General features: G+C 37.6%; 1 protein-coding gene across 1 annotated transcript in view; it reads left to right on the plus strand.

The window, feature by feature from the left end:
- Positions 1-15,078, plus strand: part of HMCN1 (hemicentin 1) — a 503,492-nt gene that overhangs the window by 315,636 nt on the left and 172,778 nt on the right. The window contains exons 41-45 of the mRNA XM_024751100.1: positions 3,523-3,698; positions 6,052-6,148; positions 9,459-9,581; positions 10,339-10,500; positions 12,736-13,017. Of these exons, the coding sequence (XP_024606868.1) occupies positions 3,523-3,698; positions 6,052-6,148; positions 9,459-9,581; positions 10,339-10,500; positions 12,736-13,017 (840 nt within the window). The remainder of the gene's footprint in view (positions 1-3,522; positions 3,699-6,051; positions 6,149-9,458; positions 9,582-10,338; positions 10,501-12,735; positions 13,018-15,078) is intronic.

The raw sequence follows: 15,078 nt of genomic DNA on the forward strand, positions 1-15,078 counted from the left end.
TTTTTTTTTTTTTTTTTTTTTTTTTTTTTTTACCTCCAGGCCATGTGGATTGACTTCCCTTTTTGAGTTTGCCAAAACAAATGCAATCATCACAAATAACTTATATAATAAGTCCAAATTTTTTAATAAAAAGGCCCCTTGTTTCAACATGGATGCCATGCATCTCTAATTAAGCCAAAAAATCCCAGTTGGCATCAATAAATTACCCAAGGCTCATTATGCATCCCTCTTTTTTGTTGCTTCTGCAGTTGGCATGGGTCTGTATCTAGCCTCCAGCTGGTGCTCTGTGTCTGAGATAACAGAGGGTCTAAAATGCCCAACTGCAAGGAATCTAACTCCTTCCCTTAATGGGTCACTTCTGTGCTTTATGAAGAACTGGAATGTTTCCAATCTAAACTATCCTTAGAGAATGATGCATCAGTCTAAGTATGTGACACAATAGCTCCTTCAATCATGAACAAGCAAGCAGATGAGCAAGCAGACATCAGTATTCACTGGGTTTTAGTCAGCACTGAAAATCTGGGATTGGCTGCTTCCATTTCTGCACTGGTTAGTGTCAAAAGTGGACCTGGGAGGTGATAGAGAGTTGATATTTTTCAGGAGTTATGAAGATGTGCGTCACTACTTTTTATCATTTATTAAGTACCCCCATAGTACCTTTTTAGTCTGAAAACCAGAATCTTCCCTCTGTTATAAAAGTCAAGTGGCTAGCCAGCCCATACGTATGTTTTAGAATGTGCGTATGTGTTTTAGTAGCTTGCTGTGTGTATGTATTTTGAATGTTAAAGAAGTGCCAGATTAAAACAGGTTTTGAATGGGAAATTAGCTTCCCATCTGTGCTCTACTATTCGTATTATGTCCCTAAATTATATTGCTAAATTTGTGATAGTAACCTTGGCAATCTTGGATCTATTTGGTGCATGGTGGTTCTGCAGCCTCAGAGGTTGAGTCCCCATCAGATTTACATTGTAGAGCGTGGTGGGGTAGGAGGAGCAGACACTGTGTAAAATAGCTTTCCCTACAATTACAAGAGTAGTTCATTCAAACTGTTTCTCCCTGGTATCAATTTGGAGTATGCATCACCATACCCTTAGGTGCTGAAACATGAGAATCGAGTTTTTAAGTGCTCTGGATTCCTGTAGTACCTTACCTTTAAACTGAAGCCCTGAGAACGTTCTTAGAGATCACACGCTCCCCCGTGTTTTAACAAGCATAACGCTGTGGCAGTTCTGACTTGTGTAATTACATTTCACACGTATAACGCGTAGGATGAGACACAGACACAACACACCGCTTCCTAAGCAACATGACTGCAAAGCAGTATAGGGATAACATCTAAGGAAGCTGAGGATCTAAAGGGTAGAAGCTTGTTCTCTTCTCAGACTAAACAAAAAGTGGGAAATGAAAGACAGGGCAGAAAAGAATAGTTGTGCTGAGGTAATATATATCCTTGACTGTAATTAGGTTTGCTTTAATTTATGTTCTTTAAGAAACAAATACTCCACTGTTTTTGTATTTTTCCTCTCAATTGAAAAAAATTGAGCTTGATTCAACTCATTTAGCTTAAAGAAAAGTAATTGAAGGAAAAAATTTGGAAATAAATTAGCATTCTGCTTTCTTGAATTGTTTTCTGACTTTTACATCTACAAGCAGTCATAAAGAATCCATGCTCTTTTGTAAATTCTACAAATAATCTGAGATAAACATTTTATATAGTGGTGGTACATTTTTATCCACAGAGGACAGACTTAACCTGAAATTATTTCCAACTGTGAAGTTGTATTTAGGACTCTCTATGCTAAGACTGGTGAATATATCTTTTTTTCATAATATCTTAGAAGATGGCACTCATTGTGCTGATTTTGCTGAGATTATAGAAGTTTTCATCTCAAACAGACTAGTTGTATATCTTTTATCTGTTGTCTCACGTGTTAAAAAGAATCCCACTCTTTTCTGTCACCCGTAGATTACTTTAAGCTTTTGGAAAGCCACATGTCTGTTGTGCTGTTGAATTTAGCAGGATGGGCATCACAGATCTCTGCCCAAAAGTTCCACTGATCTGTTCCAACCATTGTGCATGGAGTTTCTTTTGTTAGCCTCATTTCCTTTGGGTTTAGCACAAGTCCTGCATCCAGAAACAGCATAAGAAATACCCTCTAGTTCAAATGCCTTTCCCTGTGTAAAAGACATGGTAGCAGAGAAACCTCCTGGTTATAGAACACGGTTATATAACCTCCTGGTTATAGCCCCTTAAGCTATAGGGACTGGCTTAAGTACCCTGCGTTCATTGTCATTTTGCCACATGCAACAGTACCAAGCTGGAAACTGGCCAATGGACTATCATAATGTTCCTTACCACAAAAATCTTATTTCTACCAAAGCATTTGGAAAATTCTTTAGGATTCATTTCAATGAAACTTAACCTTTCTTGTAAAAAAAAAACCAAAACCAAAAAAACTACAAATATGGTATGTTTCCTACAATCGTAAATAGTTATGGGATTTAGTGAGAAATGGCTGAGGAAATTCCCCTCTGTGCTTTTTTGGAGTGGCCCTTTTATAACAGGCCTGATTTTATCATTAGTTCATGATTTTGAATTATTATAAATATAAGCCTGAAAGAGTCCTTGAGAGCTTATGGAGCCCACCGTCTAATTCTTGGCAGGGCTGTACCTCGACCATCTGAGACAAATGATTGTTTACTCTATTTTTTAATACACCCAAGGGAATGCAGTTCCTTAAACTTCTCCAAGAACATATTTCAGGATTTGACAAGCCTTATAGCCAGGGAATTCTAATTTTAATCTCATTAAAATTTCAACTCATTTCTTCTTTTTATGTAGTTGTATGCTATACAGCTGGTCACTGTTTTAGTTTGGTCTTTAATGTATCATTTATCCCACATGGTCTTTATTCCATAGAAAACTGACAAGGCACCATGAAAAACCAAAATGAGCTCTAAACTGCAAGTCAGAAGACTCCTAGTTTTGCCACCAATTAGTCACGTTATTTCAAATAAGCTCTTATCCATCACCCATCTTATGTTTTGCAAACTGTGAGGTGGGACAGGATGATCTCTTTCAACTCTCTTTTTTTATTTTGCCTCTGTATTTATGAAATTGATTTTATTTTGCAGAAATAAACATCAAAAATGTGTTTGCTTTTAATTCATTGTTATTTCCAAAAGATTTCATGAGTGGTTTAATACTTTGAAAATCTTAAGTGGTGACATCTAGTTCAAGAAGTTTCTTAAGTGGGCACTTGGTGAGAACTTCCAGTTCTAAAACTTTTTTACATGAAAAGTTAGTGAAAAAACTATTTCTGTTCAACAGGAACACATTAATCAGTGATTTATGAACGCTTGATTCTGAACGAAATGATGTGCAGAGGGTATGTTAGAATTACTGTGATCCTACATCTTAAAAGAACTAATAAAGTTATTCAGTATATGTCCTGATGACTAATAAAGATAAGCAGTATGCTGGCCTCTTTTATCCTGAGGGAAAACCCATCTTTCACTTAGTTGCACCAAATATTATGGGAGAAGAACAGAACGTCTCTATCCTCATTAGCCAAGCTGTGGAGTTACTATGTCAAAGTGATGCAATTCCCCCACCGACTCTGACCTGGTTAAAAGACGGCCACCCCTTGCTGAAGAAACCAGGCCTCAGTGTCACTGAAAATGGAAGTGTGTTAAAGGTAAGCCTATAGATTCATTTATTGCTTCTTATATTATTCCTAAGCTCATGGCTTTGGTATTACCACTATCAAAATAGTACCCCTATTAAACTTTACAAGTATTCTACTAATTTCATCTTATAAAATTCCAGGAACCCTTTTATTAGTGAGGTTTGTAATATTTTTCAGTTTTATGCTTAGGAAGGTTTGAATATTATACTTAACTGTCAATTCGTGTTTCTAGCCAGAAGCCATTCAAAAATACTTCTAGGAAAATATTATAGAAATATTCTAAGGGGTGCATCATCTTCAGTCATTCAGCCGATCAGCAAATACCCATTCTAGGTGCTCTGCATAGGGATGCAAAAAAGTATGACACATTTATGCAAAATGCAAATATATGAAAATTTAACAGCTCATGAAAAATGCAATGAGTGCTCCAAGTCTCTAAGTTAATTACCAAGTGGATGATATAGACAGTACATTTGGGAAAGATAGCAAAACGTAAGGCTGTGGTTGTCCAGAATAGTCTTGGAAAGCTACTTGGCTTTTTATGGGGAGATAGGACAAAAGGCCTGATTACGGGAAGCAAGTAAGCTAGTGTGACTGAAACAATTTAACAAAGTGAATTTTGGAAATAAGGTGGACTACGTTGATTTAAGCGAAATAAGAGCTAACATTGAAAGCCAACTTAAGGAATTAGGATTCAGGAAGCCAACAGGCCATTGGAGTATTTATAAAATCCTCAATAACCGTATTTAGCATTGAAAGAATGGCTAAGTAATCTGCCTACGGTTACTCAGAGGCAGAAATGGGATTTGAATACCGGAGTATAGCTTCAGAATCCATGCTGCTAACCACTACACCACATAGTTTCTTGGTAAAGGAATATTATTACTGTCCAACAAGGAGAGTCTTGGGAAACGGATAATGATTTTCAACACAAAGGAAACTAAGACGCTTACACAAGGAGGATAGAAGTATAGGAGAGAGTGAGAGGGAGGTAAAAGTGTATATTGGAGGCAAGAGGATGGAGTTGTTCGGAATTATGATCCTGTAACGATGGAGCCAGTGAGGAAGGAAAGGCCGGAGTCACTGATGGAGGAAAGTAGGATAAGTCAATTGAGCTATATAGGGGGAAAAAAAGCAAAAAGCACTGCCCCTTCTCAGAGGCAGACCCCAGAGTTCAAGAAAGCAGCTGGTAGAATTCTCAAACCTCAGCTCTGACTGAATGATAGAGGGAGACGATTGTACAAACCACAGGTCCCAGCACTGATAGGGGAGAGCTATACGTGATTAGAACTCTCCTAGCAAATTTTAGTGAGTAGAGAAGTTCATTTCTTCAGAGCACGGATCCCAATAGAGTTGGGAAGCCAGGAGAGAGGTGATGGTGAAGAAATCCTAGGATCCACGGAGTCTCCACCACTGAGGCTAGCCAGGCACCCAGGAATGTGTGGGTCCATAGGAAGGAGCATAGGGCGAAGACCTCATGGAAATAAAAACTTCTAGTGTACCCCTGCTGTACTAAATACTTTTAATGATAACTCCAACTCCAATGATTCTCTTTTGAATGTTTTAGCAATTGATTTCAAAACTTTCAGCAATTATATACTGTTTGTTGTACCTCTTAGATTATCTTATATTCTTATTTATACCTTGTTTATTATTAAACTCTTTTTTTATGTTCACATACATTATATTCTCAACTAGATTGAAAACTCAAGTCAGAAACCATATATTAACACCATACTTCTTTGTATGTTTTACCTATAGTACCTGGTACAAGATTCTCAATAACTGCTGAAAGGTCTATGAATAAATGATAAATGAGTATTAATGTATGTTGCAGATAAATATATGGAAAGTATTTAGTGGTATTCAGTTATCTACCAAGCACCAAACTGGGTATTAGGAGATTGAGACTAATTGAGTATAATACCTGGCTTGAAGAAGCTTACAAACCCAATATAGGAGAAGACATAATAAATTAATAGTATGGGTATTATTTTACTGAACAAGGACCTGGGCATGGAAAGATTGTATATTTAAAGCCCTGAATAACATATTCAGAAATTAATTGTGACTCTTTTGTTATTTTATCTGAATCATATTTAAAAGGCCTTTCTAGACCTTCAACCAGTAAAATTAATGAGATTCAAATAAGGTATGACATAAAAGAATTGCTGAATCTTGATAAGTGTTGAATGTGGGTGATGGGCATATAGCCATCCATTTTACTGTTCCCTCTATTTTTTATATGTTTGAAAACCTTCAGAACACAAATGAAAAATCAGAGATCACAAATAACATTAATAGAAAAGCCCCAGTTACTTACAAAATAGAAACTGGTTTCAAAGCATGATTTTGTTTTCAGATCGAAGATGCTCAGGTTCAAGATAGTGGTCGTTACACTTGTGAGGCAACAAATGTGGCTGGAAAAACTGAGAAAAACTATAATGTCAACATTTGGGGTAAGTGGGATCAGCCCCTGATTGTAAAGCAAATGATATAGCTTGTGGTTTAATCTGTGATTCTTTGTGTCAGTTCTTAAAATAACCAAGCACGTAACTAAAATTGATCATAATACAGACATGGACACTAATTAATATGTTTAAATGATGCTGAACTGTCCTGAATATCAGCTTATATAATTAATTCAAGAGCAACTAGACAGACTTCTTGAACCTAAACGTGTTGGTCACTGTAACTTTGATGTAGAACAGTTCTGCTCTCCTGCCTGATTAACATGCCTTTTAGCTTCTACAACTGAGATCCTCTAATGATTGCGTGTTCTCCATGAACAGAGAGTGTGTTGGTCAATTGAAAATGAGTCAAAAGGCTAAATTGTGTATGTGAATTATATTTGTGTGAGAGAAAGAGGACACATGCACTTGTGGGTGGGAGATGGGATTACTCCGCTGACGAATGTGCAAAGCTATTCTTGCTTGAAGTTTTACTATTACTAATCAAGATAATTCTTAGGAGTAGTCACAACTTTTATATCACTGTAGTTGTTACACTATGTTCAAGAGTGTTCCCATTTCCTACATATTCACCTTTATTTTAAGTACTTCTTTAAATTCATTTATAACGTATTAAGCTCTCTTAATTTTGATTGTATTTGTTTAAACTTTTTAATTTTTGAGATAATAACCTGAAATTTACCTTTGATTATAAAAGTTAATTCAAAAACACATTTTAAAATAAAAATAGGTAGAGGAAGTAATCTAATTCCAATAGAGGATAAATATTTTATGTATAAAATGACTTGTTAATTATAAATCATTATTATCATTTTTTAAAATCTTGAGGAAAATTGTAAGAAGTATTATCATTCATCTGTGAAAGGATTTACTTTTAAACGACAGCGTTTACTATGCAGTACATTTATATTTACTACATATTTGTTATGTATCATTCACTTCTGTTCCTACCTCCTTCCATCCTTTTTCTCCCTTCATATTTCCTTTCTTTCCTTTCTCTTCTCATTTCTTTCAAATGGGGAAAATATTCGTATAACTCCCAATATGGACAACAGTGAGCTAAGTCTTATCAAGTAAAGGTTGAAAAAAAAAAAAGAAAAAAAAAAAATTTGGAGTGATCAATTAGAAAGTGAGATGAAGAATTCATTTTTAAAATGCTGTATTAGAGATACCTGTAGACTATTCATGTGAAGCTGTCCTCTGTGCCATCAGAATTATGAGCCTATAGCTCAGGAGAAAGAGATAACAGCTAAAAATGTGAGGTTAGAGACATGAGTGTATACGTAGTAGTTGAGATCCCTTAGCGAGAATAAGAAGAATGTGTACAAAAGAGTACTGTATAGAATGACCCTCACATATCACATAAGAAGGGAGACAGAAAAAGAGACCCCCAAATGGGAAACTGAGAAGGAACAGTCAAAGAGGGAGGAGGAAAACTGGGTAAAGCTTGTGTCATGGAAACTAAGGGACAATGGTGTTCCCAGAAGAAGAACACGGACAACAAATAAGTTGGACGTGGTTAGATAGATGAGTGAATGAATGAATGAATAATGGCACACATTGCAGAGAAGCCAAATGAGACATAAAATACGAAGTGTACTTTACAACTGAGTAGACCAATGCCTCTTAAAGAGGAAAATAGGTCGCAGTCAATGTAAGAATGAATGATAGGGGAGAGAAAGTTGAGACCTCAAAAATCATTTATAGAGTGACTCTGTGTTCTAGGTACTATGCCACATGTAGGCATAGAGAGCTTAAGAAGAAAGACAATGACACTGGTTACTGAGTTCGGTTTGGGGCAAGTTGAGTTTACCAGTGCCTCAAAGGCATCCAAGATGAGATGTTAAGTAGTCAGATATAAAAGTCCAGATCTCAGAGAGTATCTGCATTACAGGTACAGATTTGCAAGTATTTGTATTAATGGAAGCCATGGGAGTAACGGAGGTGGAGTTTGGGCTGGAGATCATGAATTTATAGTGGTGGCAATTTGTGTAGTTGTCATTTTCTTCTGTAGAATTTTCATCTGTGGGATAGGTGATGACAGAGTGAACTATAGGATTCATCCCAAGTTAAGGGTATTGCCAAAAAGGAAGAGCACTGGTGCCAGGCAGTTGAAAATATTGACAGAGGACTAGCTGAAATTAATGATCATGAAATCTAAGTTGGATAGTGAAGTTGGTAAATAAAAGAGTAAGCAGCTAGGTTGGGAGGCTTCTGAGAGGTTTAAGGACTTGAGATTCAATTAGGTCATTGAACTGAGAATTGGGAATAGTTGAGTGAAAGAGCTATAAGGATAGAGCAGTTGTCAGAAAGTGGCCTAAATTTATAAATTAATAGGAGAAATGTTCTAGATGGTGAAAAGGGTATGGCCTCTGGTGGAGAACAGGATGAGCAGATCAAGGAACTGAGTAGCCAGGTGTTTAGACGTGTGGATATTGAGTTCATACAGAATGTGGCAGGTCTTCATATAAAGAGAAAGGATAAAAACAAGTACGAGATTGTTCAGTGAATGGAAAAAGAATGACAGGTTCACAGATGGTGATAAGAAAAAAAGAAGTAAATGGATGACATGAGCCTCAAAAGAATAGAGACTTTCATGGGGGTGCTTGAACAATGGCTGGAAGCAGCATTGGCGGTGAGGAGGATTCTCCCACTCCTCAACTCCCAGGAGCTTGGGAGGATAAGCATCTATCACGTGATAATACTGCAGCCAGAAAAGTGTCCCAAGGGAGAGTTCAACCAGCAAATGCAGGCTCAGCCTCTTTGAGTAAAGTGTGGGTAGTCAGAATTCACTTTGAGAGTTCCAAGCAGAAGCTGGAGATCAGTGGGGGCATGCAAACTGTGCAGTCCAGGACAGGTAGCATGTCTGTTTCTCAGATCAAATTCCTTACCTCCGTTCTTTACTATATGTTATATGCCTGATGTCTTTCCATTCTGTTCAACATCTGAGATATCAAAGGTGGAGAGGCACAATGACTGGGTTAAATTTAAATTTGCTAAGTGTCTTCATTTCTTCTGGTGCAAGATGTCTAAATATCTAGACTGTATCTCCTTTTTATATCACTCTGAGTATTTTGATAATTAAGTTTCTATCTGTGAAAATGGGAAGTCTGCTATTAGGTATTTATTCTAGGTCTTACAGTTGACTTGTAATGTGGTGTTGATAGGTCAACCTCAAGTGCTAAATTATTTACATGTACCATTTGAGTGGGAACCTTTTTGATTTTTACATGCAAAGTGTTAGGGAAATTTTATTTTTGAGTGTAAAATAGTATTTTTCCTTTTTTTAATCTTTCAGTACCACCGAATATTTATGGTTCTGATGAACTTGCTCAACTTACAGTCATTGAAGGGCATCTTATTAGTCTATTGTGTGAATCAAGTGGTATTCCACCCCCAAATCTCATTTGGAAGAAGAAAGGTCAGTTTTCACCCTTTGACATTTATAAAGTTAAATATAAATATTAAGTCAATTTATATTTTGTTTGAGAAACATGCCAACGAACTTTCTTAAGGTTTGCACGCAAAAATACCAGACAGCAGAATTGCTTTGTGTTAAATGTGCCATATGCGATATTTCTACAGTATCAACCTGAAAATTGTCAGTTTTGAGACTCACTGCTCCCAAGAAGAAATTAATTTTCTCCATTAATTCTTTTTTAATCAAATGCATTGTAGGGCAGCTATAATGATCAAGAATCCACCATTCAATGAACTCTTTCTTTCTTCTTTAAAATAGGTTTAAAATTTTTCTTGTTTTTTAAAGCAAACAGTTTTGCTGTATTTGTGAGTTTTGTAATGTACGTTAAGATTGAATTCTGCAGTTGAACAGATTTTTAGTTATTCATCAACAAATATCTGTTTCCATTAAGTATCAGATCATCTAAATTTTTAGCTGATCTAAAAAATAATTCTTGTTTTACTTAAAGATTTTATTTTGTTTGTTTTACTAAGTATGTTTTCTTTTAAATGCAGTATTGATTGAAAGAAAAATTTGCAGAAGATAGTCTTCTCTATCTTCCTCCTCCTCCTTTTTGCGTAGATTATTATACAGTGTCCTCTGCCTTTTAAGTATGTGAGCTAGGAAGTAAATATATATGTATATATACTCATTAGAGTATATACACAAAACACCTTACATTTATACTTCGCATTCTGCCACTTGGTTTTCTTTGCAGGTTCCCCAGTGCTGGCTGATTCTGCAGGGCGGGTCAGAACTTTATCTGGAGGCAGGCAGTTGCAGATTTCAGTTGCAGAAGAATCTGATGCAGGGCTCTATACATGTGTGGCATCAAATGTTGCTGGAACAGCAAAGAAAGACTACAATCTGCAAGTTTACAGTAAGTTATTAGTTAGCCAGGCTTTGGCACAATTTTTTTTAAAAAACCTCTCCATCCTCCCCTTTTACTTTTTCTTCATATCTTTAAGAGTCATTCAAAGTAGTATGGTTATAGTATGTAATTGGCCGTCCATATCCACAGATTCTGCATCCATGGATTCAACCAACTGCAGATTGAAAAATATTGTTAAAAAATCCCAAAAGTTACAAAAAGCAAAAATTGAATTTCCATGCACCAGGCAACTGTTTACATAGCATTTACATTGTATTTACAACTATTTACACAGTATTTACATTGTATTAAGTATTATAACTAATCTAGTGATGATTTAAAGTATAAGGGAGGATGTACATAGCTTATATGCAACTACTCTGCCATTTTATATAGAATGGACTTGAGCATTTGGGTATTTGAGGGTGTCCTGGAACCAGTCCCCTATGGATACCCAGGGACAACTATACCTTTCATAAGACCCACAAATTTTAATTGTGCTGATGTAATAAAGAGTAATTACTTATTTCTAGCTGTTATTTATTCAGCAATACAGCTGAACATCTGCATCAGCTTGCTGCTGGCAGATATATCAATGTGGCTGTAACTTTTGGGGGGCAGGATAGTGTATGTGCAGAATGGAGAAGATGGCATTGTACCATAGGGTACATTTACAGTATGTAAAAATATCTCATTGTAAAGAATATTTAATTTATATAAGATTTTAAAGTATTTGAAATATTTACATTACCTCATTTAATCTTTACGTAGCTGTGGTATGAGACAAAAATATTGCCTCCAAAATGTATGTGGAGGGCTTCCCTGGTGGCACAGTGGTTGAGAGTCCGCCTGCCGATGCAGGGGACACGGGTTCGTGCCCCGGTCCGGGAAGATCCCACATGCCGCGGAGCAGCTGGGCCCGTGAGCCATGGCCGCTGAGCCTGCGCGTCCGGAGCCTGTGCTCCACAACGGGAGAGGCCACAACAGTGAGAGGCCCGTGTACCGCAAAAAAAAAAAAAATAAGTATGTGGAAACTTAAGCCCAGAGAAGTTTCCGTGACCAGCTGAGGTCACATGGCTTGTATGTGACAGGATTGGCCCTGGAACACAGGATTACTAACACTGGTCCATTTTCTTTCCCACACACATGTGTATTTGAGTTGGTTTAATCTTCTTTCTTGGAATCAGTATCCACTAGGTGAATTTAGCTATAAAGTTACAGAATCACTGGCCATCAGTGGCTTAAACAAATAGAGGTTTATTTTCTCACATAATGAGAAGCCTGAGGCTGGCAGTCACTGGAGTTGGTCAGCACCCTACTCTTACCAGGACAGGAGATCTAGGATCCTCCTGGTCTTTCCTTTGTTATCGGAAAATGGTTGCTGCATTTGTAGTATCAAGTCCGCATTGAAGGCAGTGTGGGAAGGGAAAGGAATGCTATCTTTCTCTGTTGGCAGGAGAGCAAAAAATTTCCCAAACCCACCCCCTCACCTCACCCCTGCCAGCAGACTTCCATTTAGACTTTTTAGTTCTACAGTGATTCCTGGGGTCACCTCAATTTCCAAAGAAGGCTGAGAAAGTCTCAGCTTTTCCAACTCCTCTACTGAAGGGAAGAAAGGAATTGGTAACAGACATTAGGTCATGAGCTAGGCTATCATATCTACTTTAAAATTAGTACTAGAAGACTTCCCTGGGTTAGAGCTACAAATGATAATTCAAATAGTTGTATAACTTCTCAAAAGCAGGGAAAGTAGCTAATGCAGTATTCTTTCCTTACTATATTGATAGCTTTATTTTAGTTATGAACCCATTTAGGTACATTGGAGAATTCTACCTGAGTCTCAGTACAGCAATGCCATGTCTATTAGTCCTGGGTCTTTTCTTTAGTAGCTAATTTTTTGACATCAAAAATGAATTTAGTATGTTTTGTCATATTATTCCTAGATATTTGTTTTTATGTTATTGTGCTTAGTAGGTTTTCTTAAATTTCATTTTGTAATGGTTGGTTTCATGAAGACCTAAATGTTTTCAGTGGGTATATTCGATTATAGCATGGTGAGTGAGCTTTATACTTTTCTGAATTTTGTGATTTTTGTTTTGCTGTAAATTTGTACTGCTTGTATGACCACAAGAAACAATAAAGCATTTTCTTTCAAAAAAAAAAAAGAATTTAACTTTGCGTGATGAAAATTCTTATATAAGACTTTAGGCAAACATTTCCTATTCTTTTCTTTTTTTTCCCCAGTTCGACCAACTATAGCCAACAGTGGCAGCCACCCTACTGAAATCATCGTAACTCGAGGGAAGAGCATTTCCTTAGAGTGTGAGGTGGAGGGTATTCCTCAACCGACAGTGACCTGGATGAAAGATGGCCGCCCTTTAACTAAGGGAAGGGGAATGGAAGTAACGGATGAAGGTCATATCCTTCAACTGAAGAATGTCCATGTGTCTGACACAGGCCGTTATGTGTGTGTTGCTGTGAATATAGCAGGAATGACTGACAGAAAATATGACTTAAGTGTACACAGTAAGTATAAACAGGCTCAATATGTCCATTCACTGGCTATAGCCTCCTGGATGGGAGATATAGACCTCAAGTGTTGAGTCTTTTATTTATAGTCGATTATTTTCTACATTTGCACCACTTCTTTAGATTAGTCTCATCACTCCTCCTACTATGCCTGACCTTCCATATCTTACCTTGCTGAAATAAGCATATATTGGATATTCTTTTAGGAAAGCACATAGTAAAGTAGATAATTATCTTCTTCAAGTACTTTTGATCCAGTGCTATCCCAAGTAACATTCCATAATTCTATGTTTTCCACATTAGCTGACTTGGCTAGTGTAAGTCTAGGTTCCTTAGAGCTTACTGACTGAGCATCAGATGGGCATAAGTTGTACTGAAGTCAGCTTTAAAATTCTAAGTAATGAGCAATAAATGTCCATAGGAATGGACCAAACATACATGTACTCAGGGATACCTATTTGTATGCATACAACTTGAATTGCATTTTTAAAATCTATAGAAATGGTAAATCTAATAGACATGGTCTTGTAACTTAAATCCAGTTAGAACATGCACAAAGTCCAGTATTAATATCTTGTAGTTTGCAGCCAATGTGTAAGCCAAAGCTAGAGACTGAAAAGGAATCAGTCCTATGTATCGTTTTGTTAGATTGTGGTTTTTTCATTCTTTTTAACAGGTGCTTACTATTTCATTATTTGAATGTTTCATACTTTATTTGATCAGTTCTCTAGGTAGGGACATTTAGGTCAGTTGTATTAACAAGAATTTCTGTCATAAAATTTCCTAGGCAAGACTGATGTTGAGAAATCAAGGTCTCAGATTATGCCAAATTCCAGTTGGCTCAATCTTCCATGTACTTCAATTCTGCAAGACCATTGAAAGTGGAGGGTGTCATTGGCCCTTCTCTGTGCAGAAGGAAAACATGATGGAGGGGTAACTTTCCATGGGGCTAATGAGGGACATAGAGGAACTCAAGGCCTCTGTGTAGCCTTGTTTTATCTATGTTCCAGTGCTGGCTTAATTGGATTTTAACACTGGTTCTCCTCTGACCCAGCCCTTGCACTTGTCCAGGCCTGTTGGGTCAATGTGACTTGTCACTCTATCCTCAGACTATCCTGATTCTGCTCTGCTCATTGCCCAAACCCGTCTTCTCAACCCACTTAGTGTGTCTCACATTTTTGCATTCACAAGGCATATTTGACCCCGAGGAGCTGGTCACTCATGTCTTTTCTAGGCTTCTGGAACTGCCCCACCCCTGCCCCTCTTGGTTGGTCTCTAACTCTCAGGCAACTCCTTCCTCTCAACCTCTCTTATTGTTTCCCCCTACTCTTCCAGACTCTAGTGTTAGAATGCCCCAAGGCTCTGAAATGGGCAATACCTGCTTCTCTATCCACACTCTCTCATGGGTGATTGTGCCAATCCCACCCCCCTAATGTGATTGAGCAAGGGAAACGCCTAGGAATCATCCTTGACTCCTCTTTTTCTCATATCTGGTGTCACTAAGTCCCATCAACTCTACTGCTCCTCTTCTAGTTGAAACCACATTTGTCTCCATGAGCTGGATTGGGGTGAAAATAAGCAAAAAACCAGCAAGGAAGCAACTAGCCCAAGGAACAAAAACGTGGTCAGTATAGATAACATGAAAGCTGGTGTGTTTCACGAGGTTTTGAGCTTCTAATTTGTTCGATTGTTTTTATTTTTTTATTTTTGCAGTACGCGGGCCTCTCACCACTGTGGCCTCTCCCGTTGCGGAGCACAGGCTCCAGACGCGCAGGCCCAGTGGCCATGGCTCACGGGCCCAGCCGCTCCGCGGCATGCGGGATCCTCCCAGACCAGGGCACGAACGTGTGTCCCCTGCATCGGCAGGCGGACCTCTCAACCACTGTGCCACCAGGGAAGCCCTGTTTTTAATTTTTAATACTAGAATTATTTGTTAGAAAATTCTGCCTATAAGAAAGTCATGAATCCATATTACCAGAAAAGATGAGTGACTCACAGAAAATCATTCACCACTATTAGAATAACAATATGAAAGTCATATGGGAACTTCCCTGGTAG

The sequence above is a fragment of the Neophocaena asiaeorientalis genome, unplaced genomic scaffold (genome assembly GCF_003031525.2).
Source record: "Neophocaena asiaeorientalis asiaeorientalis breed wild unplaced genomic scaffold, Neophocaena_asiaeorientalis_V1.1 scaffold67, whole genome shotgun sequence".
Taxonomy (NCBI): Eukaryota; Metazoa; Chordata; class Mammalia; order Artiodactyla; family Phocoenidae; genus Neophocaena; species Neophocaena asiaeorientalis.